At 50.8% G+C, this 21748-nt stretch overlaps 1 protein-coding gene across 1 annotated transcript in view; it reads left to right on the plus strand.

The window, feature by feature from the left end:
• The window catches only part of tubgcp6 (tubulin gamma complex component 6), a 39918-nt gene extending 18203 nt beyond the window's left edge, over positions 1 to 21715 (plus strand). Inside the window, exons 8-25 of the mRNA XM_030365595.1 lie at positions 49 to 158; positions 1042 to 1133; positions 2762 to 2901; positions 3371 to 3520; positions 4417 to 4498; positions 5535 to 5623; positions 6756 to 6871; positions 7775 to 7913; positions 8042 to 8146; positions 8251 to 10645; positions 11405 to 11521; positions 12820 to 12988; positions 14384 to 14525; positions 16473 to 16667; positions 18032 to 18164; positions 19573 to 19786; positions 20688 to 20881; positions 21159 to 21715. Of these exons, the coding sequence (XP_030221455.1) occupies positions 49 to 158; positions 1042 to 1133; positions 2762 to 2901; positions 3371 to 3520; positions 4417 to 4498; positions 5535 to 5623; positions 6756 to 6871; positions 7775 to 7913; positions 8042 to 8146; positions 8251 to 10645; positions 11405 to 11521; positions 12820 to 12988; positions 14384 to 14525; positions 16473 to 16667; positions 18032 to 18164; positions 19573 to 19786; positions 20688 to 20881; positions 21159 to 21250 (4674 nt within the window). The 3' untranslated portion in view covers positions 21251 to 21715. The remainder of the gene's footprint in view (positions 1 to 48; positions 159 to 1041; positions 1134 to 2761; positions 2902 to 3370; positions 3521 to 4416; positions 4499 to 5534; positions 5624 to 6755; positions 6872 to 7774; positions 7914 to 8041; positions 8147 to 8250; positions 10646 to 11404; positions 11522 to 12819; positions 12989 to 14383; positions 14526 to 16472; positions 16668 to 18031; positions 18165 to 19572; positions 19787 to 20687; positions 20882 to 21158) is intronic.
• Positions 21716 to 21748: the final 33 nt, after the last annotated feature.

The following is a 21748-nucleotide window of genomic DNA, read 5'->3' on the forward strand; positions in this document are numbered from 1 at the left end:
CTGTGGTCGTCCCGTTGACCGCGCGGCTCCTCTTTCCCCCTCCCTCAGGGCGTGAAGATGCTGTCCTACCTCTACAACGAGGCGCAGAGCAACTGCAGCAACGAGAACTACCCCGTGCTGCTGTCCCTGCTGAAGAGCAGCTGTGAGCCCTACACACGGTGAGTGGGCGTCCTCCCAGCGCTGCACAGAACGCTCCCAACCGCAGATAAACATGTATTCTTGGACACTGTGTACCGGATTAGCTCCACCAGGGGACCACGCTGTCATTGCCACTAACCTCCACAATTTGAGGCTCGTTTAGACTATGAGCTGCCGGCTCCCACGGAGATTAAACTGTTGAATTCATCAAAAGGAGAGTGGGTTCAAACCGTTCTTTTGTATCAATTATTAATTCTTGATTATTAGAATTACTTTGACCGCTGTTCTGCAATTTATAAATATTTTAGCGGTTTGAGTTTCACTGAGACACTTCTGTCCATGGCAGTGGTAATGTACACCCGGTCATTATGGTGAAATAAACCCAGACAGCGGGATGCAAGACCCCGAAAAGAATATAACGTATAGTACTTAAAATAAATCTATAGTATAGTAAATTGCTGAAATTATTGTTGCATTGGTGGATGTATTATTAGTTGACTGCAGCGATTCCTTTTACACAATATATTTTAGATTTTTGATTCAAAAATGTATTTTATGGTTCCAACTAATTGTTGTTATCATAGAGTCCATAGCGTTGGTCTGTTATTCACAGCAGTGGTATCCTATTCTAAAATGACAGAGCATAGAAGGCTGTAATTGATCAGAATCAACTGTTCAACAAAGCCGGCTAAGAAATAGTAACATATGCTTTTTACTTTGGGATGGTACGACTGCTGAAATTATTGTTGCATTGGTGGATGTATTATTAGTTGACTAGAGCGATTCCTTTTACTGTAATAAAGATAACATTCGTACCTGTGACATTCACACCGCACATGTCTACACATTTTTGGCACATATAATCCAAACATTTCAAAGGTGTTTTCTGTGAACCCCCTACAGATTTGTGTCTGACTGGGTGTACAGTGGGGTGTTCAGAGATGTGCACAGCGAATTCATGATCCAGGTCAACGAGGACTATCTCAGCTTCAGAGGTAACACTCACGCACGCACGCACGCACGCACGCACGCACGCACGCACGCACGCACGCACGCACGCACGGACAGGTGACTGGGTTCAGCTGTTGGGATCAGTCGAAGTCTTCACAGAGCGAAATACTTTTTTTTTCCTAGATCAATTGCCTGGTTGGGTTTAACCTAGTGTGTGTAGAGGTTATAAACACACAAGGTCAGACCTGACCAAATCCAGCCAGATAACCTCTTGTTTTGAGTCAATGTATATGGTCAAGTGGTGACTATGATACATGGTTCCTTATGGTGAGCTACATTGAAACTCTCTACCGTAAAGCACTTTTCCCCCTGAGGGGATATTCATGTGATATTAGGTTTAATGATTCACTTATCTTAAAGACCAGAGGTGACCGGCACATCAGCTGAAGGTCTCATCCTTGCCCCAGGCAAACTGTCTGACTCAAAGTTTTTTATATTTTACCCTTTTTTTAGCTTCGTCATTCAAAACACATTAAAATAGAATAAACGTTTTTTTGCTAGTTTTGTGTTGTTGCAGAAGCACACGCAGCACATAGTCATCATATTATAAAGGTGACATTTCAGGGTGTATATATGTGTTCAAGCACCTGATTCCATCAAAAGAAATGTCCGAGGAGTAATCCTAGGGTATGAACACTTTATGCAACGCTAACCGGACAAGCCCTCTATAAATAGCACTTTATTTGACACAGGTCACCAGTGTGTGACCCACCAGTGTTACTGCTACAAGGCGCCGCGCATCACTTACCCCGGGGTCAGAGGTTATTCCGCTCCTACGCTACGCCTCATCAAGTCCCGCCCGAGAATCCCGCACACACTCCCGGACGCCCGGACTCCCTTTTTTTTCAAAGTTGTTATTCTAATCTTTTTGGAGGACACACAAATGTCACCGTTTTCCCCCTTCCAAGTCTGTGTCGCCAGGGAAGCAATCAGCGGGCTAAGCTCTCCTGGCAAGACACAGGCTGCTTCCAGGCAGGCAGCTCTGCCGGGAGCCCTCCGCGTCCACCTCCTCCTCCTCATCCACCTCTTCCTCCGTCGCCTCTCGGTGCTCAGGATCACTGAGCTAAGCAGCCCCGGCTCACGAGTGTTGGTTCAAGCAGCCAGAGTTAAATGGGGCGACGCAAGCAACACTTCCCGGGGAGGACAAAGTTTCGGGCCCCCCTGTTCGTTCCCGCCCCCCCCCTTTCCCATTGTGCGCCTCCAAAATTGGAAATCGGAGCGGGTCATCTGCTAAATTGTGCTCTTTTCAGATCCCCAAATGGAGCCGCTAATACTATTAAGGCGGTGTCGTACCTAATGAGGTGGCCAGCCGCCGTTCGACGGGCGTACCTTGGGTTGCTACGCCTGGGCTTCCTTTTATGGTTCCGCGCCAGCGATTCTGAACGTGTTGCCCTAAACTCAGAGATTCATTGACATTTGCTGAGCTTTATAATGGGAAGAGAATGGGTCTTATATGTGAACATATTCGCCCTTCTCCTCGGCGATTCTGTATTAGAAAACGTCAAAAATGAGGTTTCGATGATGACCAAAAAGGCCAAATTCGACTGTGAGGTGTTATGCGATTAGCATTTATGTCTGGGAGCGCACCGACTCCTGGTTTGTGCGTCCGCAGACAAACACTTCTGGCAGCGGGGCTACACCCTGATCTCCAAGGACGTGGAGGACTTTGTGCCCGTCTTCCTGAGGCACATCGCCAACGACGTCTACGTATGCGGCAAGACCATCAACCTGCTGAAGATCTGCTGCCCGCAGGTGTGTCTGCAACACGTCTAGACGCGCGTAGCACTCGACGTAGTCTGTATAAATGGTATCCCCCCCCCCCAACCCAGGTGTGTGTGTGTGTGTGTGTGTGTGTGTGTGTGTGTGTGTGTGTGTGTGTGTGTGTGTGTGTGTGTGTGTGTGTGTGTGTGTGTGTGTGTGTGTGTGTGTGTGTGTGTGTGTGTGTGTGTGTAAGCACGTCGAGATATATATGCAAAATGTCAGCCGCAATTATGAATGTTGTGCTTATTATCCTAACAACAATCGTACAACACAAGATTTGTGACGAAACGGGAAAGCAGACAAAAGTAGCAAACCAACACAAATTATAGGGGTGTTATTGAAATGGAATGACCTTTTGATACACCATTCATTGCAACGTTGCCTCAGCCTCTTAATTCCCCCAGTGGGAATAAATGTGATGTGCGCTTAATGTGGATCCCTTGTCTGTTTTCGCCTCCAGCACTACATCTGCTGGTCGGAGCTGCCGACTCCCCGCATCTCCGTCACCTTCTCCCTGCAGGAGGTGGAGGAGATCGAGCGGGACTGCGCCGTGTACCGCGGGCGCGTTGAGATGATCGCCAAGCACAGCGCCACCAGCAGGGAGGAGCAGGTACTGCAACTCACGTCGCTGGAGGTCTTTATGCAAGACAGACGGGAAAAATAGGACGCTTCCTTACATATCGAACGTCTTTGTAATTTTATGATGATTGTTGTTTTTGTTCATTATTTCATTTTCCGATATTTGAATGCGTGATTTTTACGTATATATTATACCTTTTTAATCTGAACATATTTTTTTTGAGCGAACCATATTTGTTTGTAACAATCTTTTAGTGTCTTTGCATCATTTTCGACGTCTCTAAATGCGGATAAGTGCGTTGGATGTCATTAAGTGTAATGAGCCAAAGCGGTGTTATCGTTCCACTGCTGAGTAAGGCTAATGGATCAGATATAGGTGATAAAGTTTAGGATATGTGTAATGGATAGGGGCGGTTAAAACCACCCCCCGCATCGCTGCTGCATTGTCCCGCACTCGCGTGTGGGAGCCAAAGTCGTACGGTTCCGTCTTCGCATATATATCTATTTTCTTCCTACCTAAAAGGAACAAATTGCCTAATGATGGAATGATCTTTTTCGCCGCGCGGAGCGATTGAGACGGTTCCCTGCACGCTCTCCTGAGTTACGACCGGCGACCCGCTCCTCCTTCGGCCTGCGCTCCTCGCCGCAGTCGTTAGGTTTGATGCACTGGCGCCTGAGGGCCGGCGCTGTTGATGATGTAGTGCGAGCCACCCCCCCCCCCCCCCCCCCCCCCCCTGACCCTCAAGCTTGTATTCCCAGGAAGTAATGGTACCAGCGATGGTGAGGTGAGTCGCCGGCCACAAGGATAGATCTTTGTTATTGATGTCCTCGGTGTGTGTGTGTGTGTGTGTGTGTGTGTGTGTGTGTGTGTGTGTGTGTGTGTGTGTGTGTGTGTGTGTGTGTGTGTGTGACTGACCCTTTTGTTAGGCGCGGCGAACGGAGCACGCGCGGCAGGAGCTGATCAATCAGGTCCGCCAGTCCGCGGCCAAGACTCTCGACAGCATCCGTGGTGGGTGATGCACTGGCGGCCGACCCAGACACACACACACACACGTATACGCACCAACATGCATAAAGATGCACACACACACACACACATTCGTACTCGTGCACGCACGCACATATAGACACACACACACACAAACACACACGTGTACGCAGACACACACGTGCAGGCAGACACGGACACACAGACATAGAAACACATACACACACAGGCATAGGCAAACACACAGACATAGACACACACACACACACACACACACACACACACACACACACACACAAACACAGGCACTTACACATGCACATGCACACAGTGATAGACACAGTCACTTCGCACGCACGCAGTCACACACGCACCCGCCGTAACCGTGTCTCAAGAAGGAGAAAGGCAAAAGGTTTTCGCGGCTTTCAACATGTATAAATAGTAATGCATAGTTCCCCTTGTGCTAATTGCAACGCTGTGCGTCTGGTGATGACGTGAGTGGACTCTTAAGAGCTCTCAGCCCTCACGGCAGCCGGGCTGCAGCACAGGGAGGTCTTCTGAACGCGTTCCAGCACTGCAGGCTGGGAAATGTAATCTTCACTCCCGTGGTTCACCCAAGCTCCTCGTGTCGTTTATTACTTCTAAAGTAGTAGGGGTTTTGGAGGGACTTTTTGGTTCAGTGCCACCTGTGAACCCTGTGTGTGTGTGTGTGTGTGTGTGTGTGTGTGTGTGTGTGTGTGTGTGTGTGTGTGTGTGTGTGTGTGTGTGTGTGTGTGTGTGTGTGTGTGTGTGTGTGTGTGTGCATACATATGAGCTTACCTAAGGTGCATGGGGACTCGCCTGGATGTATATCTATCAGCGGGTGTGAGTGTGTGTCTGAGTTGTTTTTGTGGAAGGGGTTTTAAGCAGCCTGCTGTTCTCTCTCTCTCTCTCTCTAGTCTCTCTCTCTGTGTGTCTGCCTCTCTGCCTCTGTCTGTGCCTCTCTGTCCCTTGTGTGTGTGTGTGTCCGTTTCTATCCGCCTGTGGCTAAACCGCTCCTCTCTCTCGCCCCCTGTAGGGCGGCAGGTGTCACTGCGTCTGGTGGAGGAGGCCAAGAAGAGGGAGCGCTTTGAAGAGCTGAAACAGCACCTCGAACAGGAGCAAGAGGTGTGTGTGTGTGTGTGTGTGTGTGTGTGTGTGTGTGTGTGTGTGTGTGTGTGTGTGTGTGTGTGTGTGTGTGTGTGTGTGTGTGTGTGTGTGTGTGTGTGTGTGTGTGTGTGTGTGTGCTTAAATACATTTTGTAAATGAATAATGTAAGTAGGAAGATGGATGGCGTCCGCAAGGCTATTAAAGAAGGACGAAACCTTCTTTTCATTTTTTTTTTTTTTTTTTTTCAGTTGATCAATTTTCATGACAAGCTCATAATGAAAAACTAATCTATCCTAATTATTTCCAGCGCAAATCTCTGATACTCTCGCCAACTAGTGATTAGGAAAGAAAAACAAATATGATGGGGCCTTTAAATGAGCTTGAAGATGATCATTAAGTCGCCCACGGCAATTTCCCGCCACTCCCCCGCACCCGCCCCCTCCCCCCATCTCCTTTTGTCTTTTTGTGATTATGGCCACCTACGTATTTACATCTTCGGAAATAACCCTGTCTTTAGTTTCATCCTCCAATTATAAATATTTTTGAGGGGGAGATTAATCCAGAATGGGAGCGACCCACTTTTAGGGCGCCCATTTAAACCCCCATAATAATCAGTCCTTGTGTGCGTGTGTTTAGGGCCAGCTCTCATGGCACGCCGATGCCTTTGAAAAACGCATCTTTTGTTTTCTCTTCCTCCATGCTGGCCTTCTGTCCAAACTCAAACTTGGATTTCTTTTTAAACTCGCTCTCCCATGACGCTGACTCAAATAGCGAAAAAGAAAAAACGCCAGCCTTGCTTTAAAGCGTTGCCGGGGGAGAACACACATGACTCACACATCAGCAGTCGGCAAAAGTGGTCAGAGGACGCGCATGTAAGCAGGCCTACGACCTGATATGGCCGGGGGGGGGGGGGGCTGAAACACGGCTGAAAACGCTGGTGCGGACGGAACGCTTCAGACAGGAGGAGCAGCGTTCTCACACTGCGCCCACGTGACCTGGGCGCAGTGCTGATGCAGGTGTGTGTGTGTGTTTGTGTGTGTGTGTGTGTGTGTGTGTGTGTGTGTGTGTGTGTGTGTGTGTGTGTGTGTGTGTGTGTGTGTGTGTGTGTGTGTGTGTGTGTGTGTGTGTGTGTGTGTGTGTGTGTGTGCAGTGGCGCAGCGCTGCCAGGAGGAAGGAGCAGGAGGATGACTTCAGCTTCACCAGGGAGCTCAGGGACCGGGAGCAGAGGCTACAGGTCCTGGAGGAGCAGCTGGAGCAGAGAGCCAGGTCAGCGCGCAGGCCTACCGTAGAGCGCTAACACACAGCACACACCGTTCATATACAAAGAGAGCTAGGTCAGCACACCAGGCAGGCCTACCGAGACCAATAACACACAGTACACACCGCTCAGACTCCCAGAAACACAGGTCAGCACACAGGCCTACCGTAGACTGATAACACACAATACACACCGCTCATACCCACAGACATGCATGCAAGCACCCAGGCCTACTACAGGCCTACTGCGGACTAGGGTTTGGTCTACCGTAGGCCAATAACATAACATACACAGCTCCTACTCAAAGAGAGCCAGGTCAGCACAACGGCCTACCGTAGACCTACAGTAGACCAATAACACACAACATACACCACTCATACCCACAGACATGCATACAAGCACACAGACGGACCATTACCGTAGACAAATAACAACCTTCAAGACGGAAAACGCCTGGGAGATTGTCGGATGATTTGCACAGCGCGCAGGAAGGACCCGCACAATATTCAAAACCGGCCTATTATTCACAGCAATTTGGCGAGTCGCAGACTCCTCGCCGAATAGTTCCCATCACTCTCTCTCTGTGCATGTGCCGATGATGACACTCGCACAGGATGGGAGTACCTCACCCCAACCCCCTCCCCGTTCCCTCCCCTCAACATTAGCGGATCAAACTAAACTCATTAAAACGATGAAAACTGGCACCCAAACAGCCGAGTGAGTTGAGCGACAATCCCATCGCTGTTTGGGTGCCAAGTTTTCATTCCGATTATCGCGGACGCACGCGTCTCCTGTCAACGCGTCCTCGAGCGAGACGTTTCATTCCCTCCCGTACCCTCCCACGCTGCTCCGGCGGCGGGATCGCTAACACGCCAGTGGAGTGATACCCTGTCGGCTCTCATGCGGAACAGGAATGAGCTGATCGCCCAGTACGGCCGCCTATCGGAGGACGCCGCCCGTCGAGAGAGGCGGGCCTTGTGGAGGGTCCAGCGAATGAGGCTCGACCCAGCACGCGCCCAATTCCTAACGTCGGACGAAGAAAAGATTGAGGTCAGTTTTGGTCAGTTATCACAAAATGGATTATTGTACGAGCACTGCGAGCTGATTGCGGTAATTGCCTTTTCGAATTAAAATGGGCTGTTTGAGTTCACCCAGACACCTTTTTTCTTTTTTTGCAGAACATACTGGAGAAATATCCCTTGGGGCAGGAGAGACCTCCCATTGGATTCCTTTCAGCTGTCTCCCAGACGGTAAAGCAACGGACTGCCCTGCAACAAAAACAGGTGTGATTCCAGTTATAGTCGTTGTTGTTATTGAGATATGTAGACATGCCTCCCCCGCCACCCCCTCCCTGCTGCTTCAACTCAACATCCCTTCTCTTTGACAGGATTCATCAGAACACCTAACGGCGGAGGGCCGGGAACTTCCTGACGGCGTTCCTGTCTCCGACCGCCCGGCTGCCGGCTCCAGCCCGATCACCGAGGGCGTAGACGTGAACGACTTGCTGCACCAGGGCCTCGGGGAGCTGGGCTCCGACCTCCAGCAGCAGCCTCCAGCCGCGGTAGACTACGACTTCAGCGCCCCCTTCAGACCGCTGGAGGGCATCACCGGTCAGGCCCCGCCCCCGCCCACGCCGGCGGTGCTGCCGGACATGGCGGCCGTCCCTCACCCTTCCGCCTCGCACATAGCCGTGGGCGAGAACGTGTCTGACGTCCAGGCGAGCGTCCCGAGGTCCAGCATCCACGGCCAGGCGTCCGCGTCCAGCTTCCCCACAGGACAGTACACCCTGGAGGGAGGGGCGCCAGACGCACCGAAGCGCAGCGTCCACGGACACCCCTCCGAGTCGGCAGTGCAGCTGGGGGATGGCGACGGCGCGAGGAGAGGCGACAACACGCCAGAGCCTCTCCGTGCGACGGCTGTACAAACGAGCTCCCTGTTGGCGGCGGGAAACACATTGGAGGCAAACCAGCAGCCACAGATGGGAACGGCTCCTGTTCCTGTGGAGGATACTACCACTACTGCTTCTGGTTTGTCGGTTGAGGCCAGCTCTGTGCAGGACGGTGGAGGCCTCCAGGCCAAAAAAGATCCCCCTCCTCTGGCTCCCTCTCCGTCTGAGCCTCTGGTGGCTGCGGGTCAACGTCAGGATTCGGCCGCTCAGTTCAACGTCGGCGAGTCCGATGGGATCGTGCCGCTTCCCTCCCAAAACCCTCACGGCCACGCCTCCGATTCCCGACTGCAGGCCGGTGCGCTGGTCTCGGACGACGCCGTCCCCTTCCCTGCACCAAGCACTCACGGTCACGCCTCTGATTCCCAACTGACAGTCGGAGCGCGGATATCGGACGACACCGTTCCCTTCCCCTCTCCCGGCGCCCACGGTCACTCGTCCGACGCCCACATCCAGGTCGGGGAGAACATCTCTGATTTTGTCGCCCTGCTACCGGCTCCCGGAGCACACGGGCACACGTCCGACTGCACCCTCCAGACGGGATGCGTCGTGTCCGGTACCGAACCCAGGCCGGGATCTCTGCCCGGTGGCCCTCAAGGCCACTCCTCTGATCCCCAACTGGCAGCCGGAGCGCTGGTCTCGGAAAACGCCGCCCCCCTCTCCTCACCCAGTGTCCAAGGACTCGGGTCGGACACCCACATCGAGGTCGGAGCGAACGTCGTCTCCGGTTCCGTCGTCTCCGGTTCCGTCGTCTCCGGTTCCGTCGTCTCCGGTTCCGTCACCCCTTTACCTGTTCCCGCCGCCCACGCGTCAGACGCCCACGTCGGGGTCAGCGACGGGTTGGTGGCACAGGTCGGCGCTCCTCTTCCCTCTCCCAGTGCTCACGGCCACGCCTCCGACGGCCACATCCAGGTCGGGGAGAACGTCTCCGACTTTGTCGCCCTGCTTCCCACTCCCGGGGCACACGGGCACGCGTCGGACTGCATCCTCCAGACCGGGTGTGTCGTGTCCGGTACCGAACCCGCAACGGGATCTCTGCCCGGGAGCGCCCACGGCCACTCGTCTGACTCCACCCTCGGCGGGGGCTGTGTTGTTTCGGGGGTCGACCCCGCCGGCGCGCCTCTGCCCGGCAGCACTTATGGGCACGCTTCCGATTCGACCTTGGGGGATGGGTGCGTGGTGTCCGGTACAGCAGCACAAGCCTCGCCACTTCCGGGAAGCGTTTTCGGTCACTCTTCCGATTCGACCTTAGGTGTGGGCTGTGTCGTTTCCGGAACAGCAGATCAAGCTTCGGCACTCCCGGGAAGCGCTTTCGGACACTCTTCGGACTCCACCCTCGGCGTCGGCTGCGTCGTTTCCGGAGTAGAGACACTGGCGTCGCCGGTGCCGGGCAGCGCTTTCGGCCACTCTTCGGACTCGGCTTTAGGCGTTGGGTGCGTCGTCTCTGGAACGGCAGCGCACGCCGCTCCACTTCCGGGTAGCGCTTTCGGGCATTCCTCAGACTCCACCCTTGGCGTCGGATGCATCGTGTCCGGAATGGCGACTCTTTCTTCGCCGGTCCCGGGGAGCGCTTTCGGACATTCTTCGGACTCTGCTCTCGGCGTCGGCTGCGTAGTTTCAGGAACCGCCCCGCTCGCATCGCCGATCCCGGGATCCGCTTTCGGGCACACGTCGGACTCGAAGTTGGGTATCGGGTGCGTAGTGTCGGAGGCGGAGCCTATACCCACTCTACCAACAGGGAATATCCACGGGCACTCCTCTGACTCGACGCTGGGGATTGGCTGCGTGGTGAAGGGCGGAGTTCATGGGGAGCCCACCGGACCACACAATGACCAAGGTAATCAAGCTAGTGTGAGGCTACTCATGCATACTGATATACTTAATATAATATAACATTTCTAATATAATTTCCCTCTCCTTTGTGATGGGATACGTCTGTGTTGTCGGCCAGGGGGATTAGTTTTGCTTTGAGCCGTGGTTCACTGATGGAAAAAGAAAATGTTAGTACTTGATATTCATTAAAAATGGAATTGAAACCACTGAACCAAGGCTACCTCCTGTGTTTGAACTCTGTTGGCTTGAGTGCGCCAATTTTTTTTTTTTTTTTTGAGTTATCGTATGATATTTGTGTGCATCCATTGAATTAAAGTATTGTTCTCTCTCTGTGTCTCTCTATCTCTGTCTCTTTTTTGGTCTCTCTCCGTCTCCCACTCTCTCTCTCTCTCCGTCTCCCACTCTCTCTCTCTGTCTCTAACTGCCTCTCTCTCTCTCTCTCTCTCTGCTTCTCTCTAACTATCATTTTCTTTCTCTCTCTCTCTCTCTCGTTCTCTCTCTCGCTCGTTCTCGTTCTCTCTATCTCGTTCTCTCGTTCTCTCTCGTGTTCTCTCGTTCTCTCTCTCTCTCTCTCTCTCTCTCTCTCTCTCTCTCTCTCTCTCTCTCTCTCTCTCTCTCTCTCTCTCTCTCTCTCTCTCTCTCTCTCTCTCTCTCTCTCTCTCTCTCTCTCTCTCTCTCTCTCTCTTGTGTTCTCTCGTTCTCTCTCTCTCTCTCTCTCTCTCTATCTCGTTCTCTCTCTCCATCTCCGTACCTCCGTCTCCAGGAGGCCGGGCCGCCCTGCCTGGCCTGTCCCTGGGTGAGCTCTCTGAGCAGGACTACCTGCTCTCCCTGGCCGTGCAGTACGAGGTGGAGACCTACGAGGACTGCTCCAACCGCATGTGTGAGTCGAGGTTCACCTGGTCAAAACATTCTTTGCAGTCTGCGCCACGACTCGGGGAAACAATAGATTGTCCTTGAGAGCTGAATGCACTTTGGATATGCTAGCCACTAGGTGTACAAACACAGCGTGCGGTGCATACTGAGCCATCTATCTCCAAGAGACACAGTGGTGCACAGATGCATGTCTGTATGTATAATGTATGAGGGTTGTAAGGAAAATATTGATGGTGTTGGGACTCGATTCTTTTTTGGACTCTTTATTATTTTCTTTAAAAAACCTTTATTGATTGTCAAAAGTTGATTGTCTGGAAAGAAGAGGTGTTTTATAGGAGCTTCAGTTCAGCCTGCCCTTTATCTTACAGTTCATAAGGTTGTATTATGGTTGCTTTTAGCTGGTTGACTGGTAAATCAGTTTGTATAGGGCTTGCTCATCAGAAGGCATCATGGGATTCTTTATTGGCTGTACTCGGCCATCTTGAGAGGACTCAAGAGACTGTCAAATCCTAAACCATCGTTAATATACTGTAACCTAGGCTAATGAAAATTTCGTTTTGGACTATTTTCGCATGAGAAGCGCAGCGGCAATTTCAAAAACAACAATGTCCCCCCTAATGAGAAATATATTTTAATTTTAATATTTTTGGATTGACTACTAAACAAAGACCAAAAACACATTACTACCAACACAATGAGCAACACCCTAAAGCTCCTATGCTTCCTGAAATGGAGGCGGTAATTGCTATGAGATGATGTACAAGCTCTATAATAAGTGTATCTGTCGCTTCATCTTAATATAAACCAAATCTCTCCCTATGAGCAGCCAAACGGCGCTCCATAATATCTTATAGTATCCCCTAAGCCGTTTATTTTCACCAATTAAAAAACAAGGTCAACGCTAAACACCGCTAAGCACTGGAGAGCAGATGAATACCGTGCACGAACTCCACTCATTTATATGTAGGCTTATGACCTTGTCATGTCTGATGTGTACTATGTCAACTTCTACTGTGTCCCAATGGGTCATTGAATCACTCCTCTTCTTACAGTATATTGCTGAATACTTTCCGAGATTCAACTCTTAAATGTGTTGAACCTTATCCTATCTAACCTGTCCCGTGTGTGTGTGTGTGTGTGTGTGTGTGTGTGTGTGTGTGTGTGTGTGTGTGTGTGTGTGTGTGTGTGTGTGTGTGTGTGTGTGTGTGTGTGTGTGTGTGTGTGTGTGTGTGTGTGTGTGTGTCACACTCTATTTGTGTACGCGCGTGTGTGTACATGCGTGTGCGTCCGGGGCCCTCGCCTCAGCGGCCTCCCCAGAGTGCCAGCTCCTGAAGCGGCTCGCCGGCGGGCCCCGGGGCCTCCCCGCCGACCCCACCCTCCAGAGCGCCACGGACACCACCTCCATCCAGCTGAGCGAGATGGTGTCGCTGCCGGTGCTCATGAAGCACTCCGTCACCGGGCCCCTCATCACACAGTCAGTATCTCCTCCTGTCTTTCAGTGACTGCGTCCTGTATGCAAGGCGTGGTCAAGGGCCCCTCAACACATTGACTGTGGTCAGGGGGCCCCTGATCACAATGACTGCGTCCTGTATGCAAGGCGTGGTCAAGGGCCCCTCATCACAATGACTGTGGTCTGGGGGCCCCTGATCGCAATGACTGTGTCCTGTATGTAAGGCGTGGTCAGGGGCCCCTGAGGTTCTCTGCGTGTCTTCCAGTGACTGTGTCGTGTATGTCTGACTGGTCAGTGGGTGTTTCCTATTTTATTTCACCGATCAGTTAAAGGATTTGTGTTCATCGAGGCTAATGAGCTTATGCTCACACTGTTCAAGGCTCAGGTGGTTTCTCTTTCTGTTCAAGGCTATTTTATTTTCAACACGGCGCACATGATATCGGACAGAAATTTAAGCGAAAAGTTCTAAACGACATTCTCCGCAAACATACCCTAGCCCCATGTAATGCTAGTTGAATCATCGCTGACCTTCATGTCCAAAAACCTGTGGAGAGCTCTGAGAGAACACGAAAATCCGTAATCCACCTTTACAAAAAAGAAAACTAAAATAACCTTGCCTGAACTCACCTGTGCTGTATCACTCGGCCGCGGCGGCTGACGCATCGGCCATGCGTCAAACCGACACCACGGCTCGTTTTTCCAAATGTCACCGACAACCAATCAGAAACCCCCGCTGGCAGTCGTCTGCGGCCCTCGGCTGTGAAATGTCGCCGCACACCTCACGGCTTCGGCTTCGTGGTGGCTTCGGTGGCGGCCATTTTCCAGGACGAATGGCGCCCGGGTGTCTCCTTGGAGCGTGCGGTAGCTCGGTGTGAATCATTCGTCCAAGGCGAGTGGTGTTCAGTGGATCCATCAAAAGCCGCTGTTTAAAATAAGAGTCTTTTGTCTTGGGAGGCCAACGTTTTTCTGCCGACTCCTCCGTTTCCCCCTCCTCTCTCCTTTGGCGGCGCTGACCTTCTTGGCTTCCGTTCATCACGCCGCTCTATGAATGGGAATGGCCACGGGGATAATTAAAACGTGCAAAGTGGAATAAAATATGGGTCAGAAGAAGTTGAGGAACGCCACGAGCGGTTCGCTCGGTCTCTCGCTGCACACTGGGCTGATGGCTATCTCTCATGTAGGGGGGGGGGGGGAGAAAATCCAGAGAGTCAGCATTACTATCAAACATCACTATTGTCTCCTTATCTCTCTGTCTGTCTGTCTGTCTGTTTCTCTCTATCTCTCTCTCTGTCTGTCTCTCTCTATGTGTGTCTCTGTCTCTCTATCACGATGTGTGTCTCTCTCTCTCTCTCTCTCTCTCTCTCTCTCTCTCTCTCTCTCTCTCTCTCTCTCTCTTTCTCCCCCCCCCCCCACCCGCAGCATGTCCCTGGTGAACAAGGCGGTGGTGGACTACTTCTTCGTGGAGTTGGGCGTGGAGCGCCACTTTGAGGCGCTGCGCCACTTCCTGCTGATGGAGGACGGGGAGTTCGCCCAGTCCCTCGGCGACCTGCTCTTCGAGAAGGTGACCTTTGACCCTCGGAGCTTATAGTGTCCACCCCAGGGATTGATTATCAGAGACTGGACCATGAGGGATTTATTGTTCAGTGATGTTGTTCAAACCTCATTATGTGTACAAATTGTATTCTCACTATTACCATTCATTATTATTATCATCACATTAAACATAATTAAAAACGGACTCTCTTGAGGCAGGCTTAGTGTGGATCTAATTTTAAGCCCCCCCCCCTCAGGTATCCAGGTAACGTTAGCGATTTGGACACTGATTAAAAGCACAAATCTTTCTGGCCGCCATTGACAATCCCACCCAGGGCATTGTGCTATCCAGGCCAGGATCCACCGGGAGATATATCTCTTCATATCTGTCAGGATGGTGTAGCGAACTGTGTACTCTCCCAGTGGAAAGGGTCTGGGTTCGATCCTCCATGTCAGCCGACAACCCCTTCGGGGTCCTTACCTCTAGCTTACGATTCATCTGAATTCACCGTAAGTCGCTTTGGATATTGTGGCTTTTATAGATCGGCCGTTTGCTTTGTTAGAATAATAATAATGATGATAATGGTAATAGCTTGTTTGGTGTGGTGTAGTGGGAACTACACCACTACACTGACAAGATAGAAGGCTGTTCTCAAGGTCACAGGAGAGAACAGGTTTCAATATATTTGTATCCCAAAGGTGTACGAAAATAACTCACTTTAGTCCCAAGAGTTTCCCAGCAAGTCCAACAGATTTATGTTTCCAATAACATGGAAGGCGACTAGCGTCCCTGGAAATGCCTTTTCTTTCGAATACGCTGCTGTTGTGCTTAATCTGTGACTCAGCACGTTTTTAACAAGGAAGCATTTCAGCAATTTCTCAACGCTATTTTGACAGAAATGTTGATCTTATGTGTCGTGAAACAAGTCAATTTTTCAATCTACCCGCTTACATACTTTTGTAAATGGACCGTGAAGCATAACTGGAGAAGAGGATTTTTTTTCGGCGTAGATTACTTATTTTCTTTCAACAATTTCCTGTCATTTCCAGTCTGTGATCGTATCAGACACAAATCTAATTTAATGCCTCACTAGCGTTGGCACGCACGACAAAAAACGATCCACCCAAACGTAACGTCTGCGTTGACTTGGTTCTGCAATGTTTGTTCTGTAAATAGATGATTCGTATAATCACCAATATTTAACTTGGGTTTATTGTTTTTATTTGATGAGATCGTTATAATAGGAAACATAAATAGGGTATCGTTTGATGAGTGACATGGTGTGTCTGGGTGTATCAAGCTGGCTTCTGCAGCGCCGTGGAGATGAAACATCAACGGGTAATTGCGTCGGCCCGTTCCTAGAGGGGGCCGACTGCGGTCGTGATTAGGCTGTTAAACCCCCAGCCAGAAGGTTGTTGGGTGGATTTCACCGTCTACCTGAAGGCATCCTTTAGTGAGAGGCCAAAAGCCCGCTCGGCTTTTTGCCTCTTTCATGTTTTTGATGACATTATGCAGATTATACAAAGAAATAAAAGTTTTAATGCTCAGTGTAAACCACAAAGACAACAATGTGTGCCAACACAACTGAATCAGTAATGACAACGGCAGCTCCTGACCAAAGGTACAATTGTGCCGTCTAACAGTCCAAAGGACAACCAAAGACACGCTGAATATCCTAAATGGTCCATCCCTAATCCTCTATAACCCTACTGAAAACAATCAGATTTGTCCTAATCATTTGATGCATTGATTTGATAACTTCGACAACTGAATTAACAAGGCGCCCATTACTTCCCCCCCCCCTGAATAACATTGATCTGAATTTGTTCCGAAAAAAAACATCTGCCAAATCGCCGGATGGTAAGTCATCAGGACCCTACGGTGAGGAGTAGAGCAGAGCAGAGCAGAGCCCACCTGGCTCTGCAGACCTCCAGACCCCCCGCTCTGTGGTTGTAACGTGAGCCTGCCTTTCAGCTGGGCAGCGGGCAGACCCCGGGGGAACTGCTCACCCCTCTGGTGCTGAACTCCATCCTGAGCAAGGCCCTGCAGTACAGCCTGCACGGAGACATCCGGCAGGCCGCCAACTTCACCTTCGCCCTGCGCTTCCTCCCCGACACCTTCCACCCCCACGCCCCCGACTCCCTCAACTGCCTGGAGCTGCGCTACAAGGTGTGTGTGTGTGTGTGTGTGTGTGTGTGTGTGTGTGTGTGTGTGTGTGTGTGTGTGTGTGTGTGTGTGTGCAGTGATTTATTTTTTAAAGTGTGTGTGTGGGTGTGTGGTGATTTTTCTATTTATTATGTTTGGGGTGTCTGGATGTGTGTGGGTGGAGGGATTTCTTTTTTTGAAGTGTGTGTGTGTGTGTGTGTGTGTGTGTGTGTGTGTGTGTGTGTGTGTGTGTGTGTGTGTGTGTGTGTGTGTGTGTGTGTGTGTGTGTGTGTGTGTGTGTGTGTGTGGAGGACTGCAGCACACCTGTGTTGGGTAATGGTGGTGTGGGTGGATGGAAGTACTCAACGCTCTTCTCTGTCATCCATCCGTCCATTCCAATTTATAAACCTGCATATCTCCAGTCCAACCCCCTCTCTACACCTCACCCCCCGCGATAAATACAACCCTGAACCCCTTTCCTTTCCAAAGAGTGCGGAAAATTCTGCCTGTCTATTTTGGGCAATCTTATCTGCTGCCAGGCAGACAGGCTGATAAGAGTGAGTGTGTGTCTGTCCGTGTGTGTGTGTGTGTGTGTATGTGTGTCACAGCGTGAGTGGCAGCATGAATGTGACAGGCTGTCATGTTTGGACAAACCTGCTATGGGTTGTGGAAAATGAGCTTGTCACACACTTAAGCCCTGGAACCTCACTCCCAGATAGCAGCCGGGGCCTTTGGGTGACGCGCGCACACGTGCACGTGCACACACACGTGCACGTGCACACACACATCGACAGAGTCCTCCAACGTGTAGCGCTGCTCCTCCATCCAGCCTCCTCTTCTCTTCCCAATGTGTGCCCGTGCACCAGCCCTAACTTCTTTAATTACCCTCTTTCACCCTGATCTGTCTCTATGTTGCGCTCTCTCTCTCTCTCTCTCTCTCTCTCTCTCGCTCTCTCTCGCTCTCTCTCGCTCTCGCTCTCGCTCTCTGTCTCTCTCTCTGCCTGCCTGCCACCACCCATCTCCTTTATCTCTTTATCACCTCATCCCCTCTCCTTCTGTCGTCCCCTCTCATCAATCCGTCTGTTATCTCTATCGAGGTGGATTCTCATCCTCTTTCTTGCGTTCTCCCATCCCTTTCCCCCTCTGTTTTCATCTCACTCTTAATTCTCACTCTTACTGCACTCTAACCCTCTCTCTCACTCTCACTCTCACTCTAACCCTCTCTCTCACTCTCTCTCACTCACTCTCACTCTAGCCCTCACTCTAACCCTCACTCTCACTCTCACTCTCACTCTCACTCTCACTCTCACTCTAACCCTCACTCTAACTCTTACTCTCACTCTCACTCTAACCCTCACTCTAATTCTTACTCTCACTCCCTGACTCAGGTGGACTGGCCGCTGAACATCATCATCACGGACGGCTGCATGAACAAGTACAACCGGCTGTTCTCCTTCCTGCTGCAGCTCAAGCACATGGTGTGGTCGCTCCGAGACGTCTGGTTCCACCTCAAGAGAACCGGTGAGCGTGCGCTACGCAGCTGTAGCGTAGCCCGCTAATTAGGGCTGAACGATTAATCGAATTCAAACCGACGTCAGAATGTAATGGCACGCGATTTGCAAATCGCAAAGGCTGCGATTAATACAAAAAATAGCTTTATTTTTTTATTTTTGGGGGGGGATTTGTTAATGTTACTGACTGGAGATCAGTCAGTTTCAGATTTATTTTTCCTTTACAATTCAATACTTAAAATAGTTAACAATAAAAAATGTTATAATATCAATTCATGCATCAATTCATCTCAATACAGAATATAAGGAACTTTAAATAGAAAAAACGCAAACTAAATCGCAATCGCAATATTGGTAGAAATAATCGCAATTCGATTTTTTTCCCCAAATCGTTCAGCCCTAACGCTAATGATGGTGGTTGCTGTATAGGTGTGGAGCATAGTAACGGGTGGGCGTATTGAAGAGAAGCAGCACCCACCTAGAAAGGGAACCAGACAAATCTGGCAAGCTCATTTTTCATTTACTCTGCAGATAAGGTATGGCTCCCCTCCCATACAAAACAGAGGTTCCAGACTTATTGTGTTCTGCAATTCGTCTGGAGAAGCTGGGCTAGCACACACCCGTCGACCACGCCACAAAAGCTCTATGTAGCGTACCCGATGGTGGTGTGGGAGGGGCTGGACCGTGCTAGGGCTCGCTCGGTATAAAAGGGTCCATTGAGCTCGAAACCGAGGAAAGCTCCCTTTTTTTCGGTTTCTTTTGAGTGTTATGTATCTCTGAGGCGAGGAGAGCGTGTAATAATATTAATACACGCTTCAAAGGACTGGCTCGGCAGAACGCAGAGCTGACTACTGTAAATCTCCATGATTGTATCCGTCCGAGGGTAGAGTCAGAAAGTCTGGGAGCGATTATTTTGATTTCTTATGTTTTTCTGAAACGTGGGTGAAATATGCCGGGCACGTGCGTCGGGGGGAAGCCGCTGTCGAGAGTCCCTTTCATGTGCTTTTATTTTTTTCCAGCCCAACAAGCGGATCATCTAAGCCAGACAGGATTGGTCTGTCTGGTGCCGCGGCGCAGCTACGCCGGCTAACGATTGTTAGAATCCTCTGCAGGATTATAGAATCGGACAGATGAATCTTTTCAGCTCTGACCTTTTTATTTTGGGGGAGATATTTATTGTTTAATCTGCCTAATGAACGATAATGACGAGAGATGTTTAAATGTCTCAGCAATCAATCACAAAGACAAAATCATAAAAAAATCGAAGTTCGTTCTCCGCCCTTTACCCATCATGCATCTGTGTTACCGTGTTCCTTCCCCCCCCCCCTCCCTCCTCAGCGCTGGTTAAGGGGGCGGGACACTCAGTGCTGTTCCGCCATTGACCCATCATGCATCTGTGCTGTCGTGTCTCTCCTCAGCGCTGGTTAAGGGGGCGGGACACTCGGTGCAGTTCCGCCAGCTGCAGCTCTACCGCCACGAAATGCAGCACTTTGTGAAGGTGATCCAGGGCTACATCGCCAACCAGATCCTGCAGGTGTCCTGGAGCGAGTTCACGGCCAAGCTGGCCACCGCCGGAGACCTGGACGCCATCCACCGCATGCACGCTGACTACCTCAACAGAGCCATCTTCAGGTGAGGGGCCAGGGTGGGGGAGAGAGGGAGAGGGAGAGGGAGAGGGAGGGAGGGAGGGAGGGAGGGAGGGAGGGAGGGAGGGAGAGAGAGAGAGAGAGAGAGAGAGAGAGAGAGAGAGAGAGAGAGAGAGAGAGAGAGAGAGAGAGAGAGAGAGAGAGAGAGAGAGAGAGAGGAGAGAGAGAGAGAGAGAGAGAGAGAGAGAGAGAGAGAGAGAGAGAGAGAGAGAGAGAGAGAGAGAGAGAGAGAGACCCCACTACCATACATCATTTGATTATACACCTGACCTGTGATGGTGTATCATTAACGTCTGCAGTCGGCGGTGTCCAAGAGAGTTCACCCTTTTTCTTTTCAGCCGATTTGATTGCACGATCGGATCCCGCACTCAATCCTGTGCGTTCCGTATTTTTTTACGTCAACGCCATTTGTGAACCTTACCGCTACCATGTTCATTGAAGAGAAACGTCTTGCGTTCAAAGAAAACAAATTATGAACAGAGTGAATATTATAATATTAATAAAACCATTGTCCAAATCTCCGACACGCCACTGCCTGGTTCCGCCATCGTCTACAACTCTCTCGGGGTTCACTGATTGGCTCACTGCCTTTTTGTTCCGGAGCCCGGCTTCCCGCGTTGGGCTGCTCCTAGTCTAACATCTCTGAGTCGAACCGGAGGTGATTTAGACCGGCTCCGGGCTGCTGACTCTCGCCCACCTGATCCTTAAGCAAGACCGATCCCACCTCAAGCCTCCACTCCTTCAATCCCACGGTGTTACACGCTGCATGACGGCCGAGCATGAGCTGCGTGTCAATGAAGGGCTCTGTTTGGGCGGAGAGGAGGAGAGAGAGGGGCCCCCTTTTACCTAACGTCTGCTGTGCCTCTACCCCCACCCGGTCCCCCCAGGGGCCTGCTGACGGAGAAGGCGGCCCCGGTCATGAACATCATCCACAGCATCTTCAGCCTGATTCTCAAGTTCCGCGCCCAGCTCATCGCACAGCCCTGGTCCAGCCACCAGGGGGAGACGGTGCACCCCAGCTTCATCGCCATGCAGCAGTCCTACAACACCTTCAAGTACTACTCCCACTTCCTGTTCAAAGGTAAGGCGCCGCCACCCTCTCTCACCCCCCCCCCCGCTAATCCACAGCCATCTCTAGTCGCCCACCCGTCTCTAGTGCCAAGAAAATCCATCGACACCATTTGTAATCGCCGGGCCGCATTGATTAGTCTGTCTGGATCGATGCGCTGTTGTCTTTTTCCAGCTTATGATATTGATGGATATTATGGATCGGTGTGAATGATTGCCGCCGCGCCGATGCACTGCGGTGACAACAGCTCGTCACTAAAGCCCCACATCTCCGGTTTCCCCCGTTCTAGTGGTCACTAAACTGGTCAACAGGGGCTACCAGCCCCATCTGGAGGACTTCCTGCTCCGCATCAACTTCAACAATTACTACAAGGAGACCTGAGTCCGTCTGGAGGTTGGCACTGCTCCTAGAACTGCTTCCATCTGTGTGTAACGCACCAGGTATGCGGTTTTAGCTACTGAGCTTTGCATGCGCCGAGGTTTATGCTTTGGTGTGGTGAAGTATAAGCACAACAAAGACTTTCTTTTTTTTTGATGCCTCTGCGTGTGGTATAGAAAGGGCTTTATGTGAGCGAGTCGGTTTATTTTTTTAGTCTGAACAGGAGTTATATTATATGATTTGAACTAGAAGACTCCTCGGATGTGTGAGTGGCTTTGCATTATTGGTTAGCTTGTGAATATGGGTGCTACCAATGAGAACTACATTAAGCTGATGCCAAAAAGTGTACCCCTTGTGTCAAGCGTTCTTCCTGCTAGACAGGCGAGAAGTCCTGTCCTATTGTTATGCCTTCAAAACAAGTGTTCCATGATGTGTAAATAAAACATGTAAATGAATACTTTGGGTGACCATGTTAGTCGGTTTCAAGTTATTCCTTCTGCG

Source organism: Gadus morhua, chromosome 9, assembly GCF_902167405.1.
Source record: "Gadus morhua chromosome 9, gadMor3.0, whole genome shotgun sequence".
Lineage (NCBI taxonomy): Eukaryota > Metazoa > Chordata > Actinopteri > Gadiformes > Gadidae > Gadus > Gadus morhua.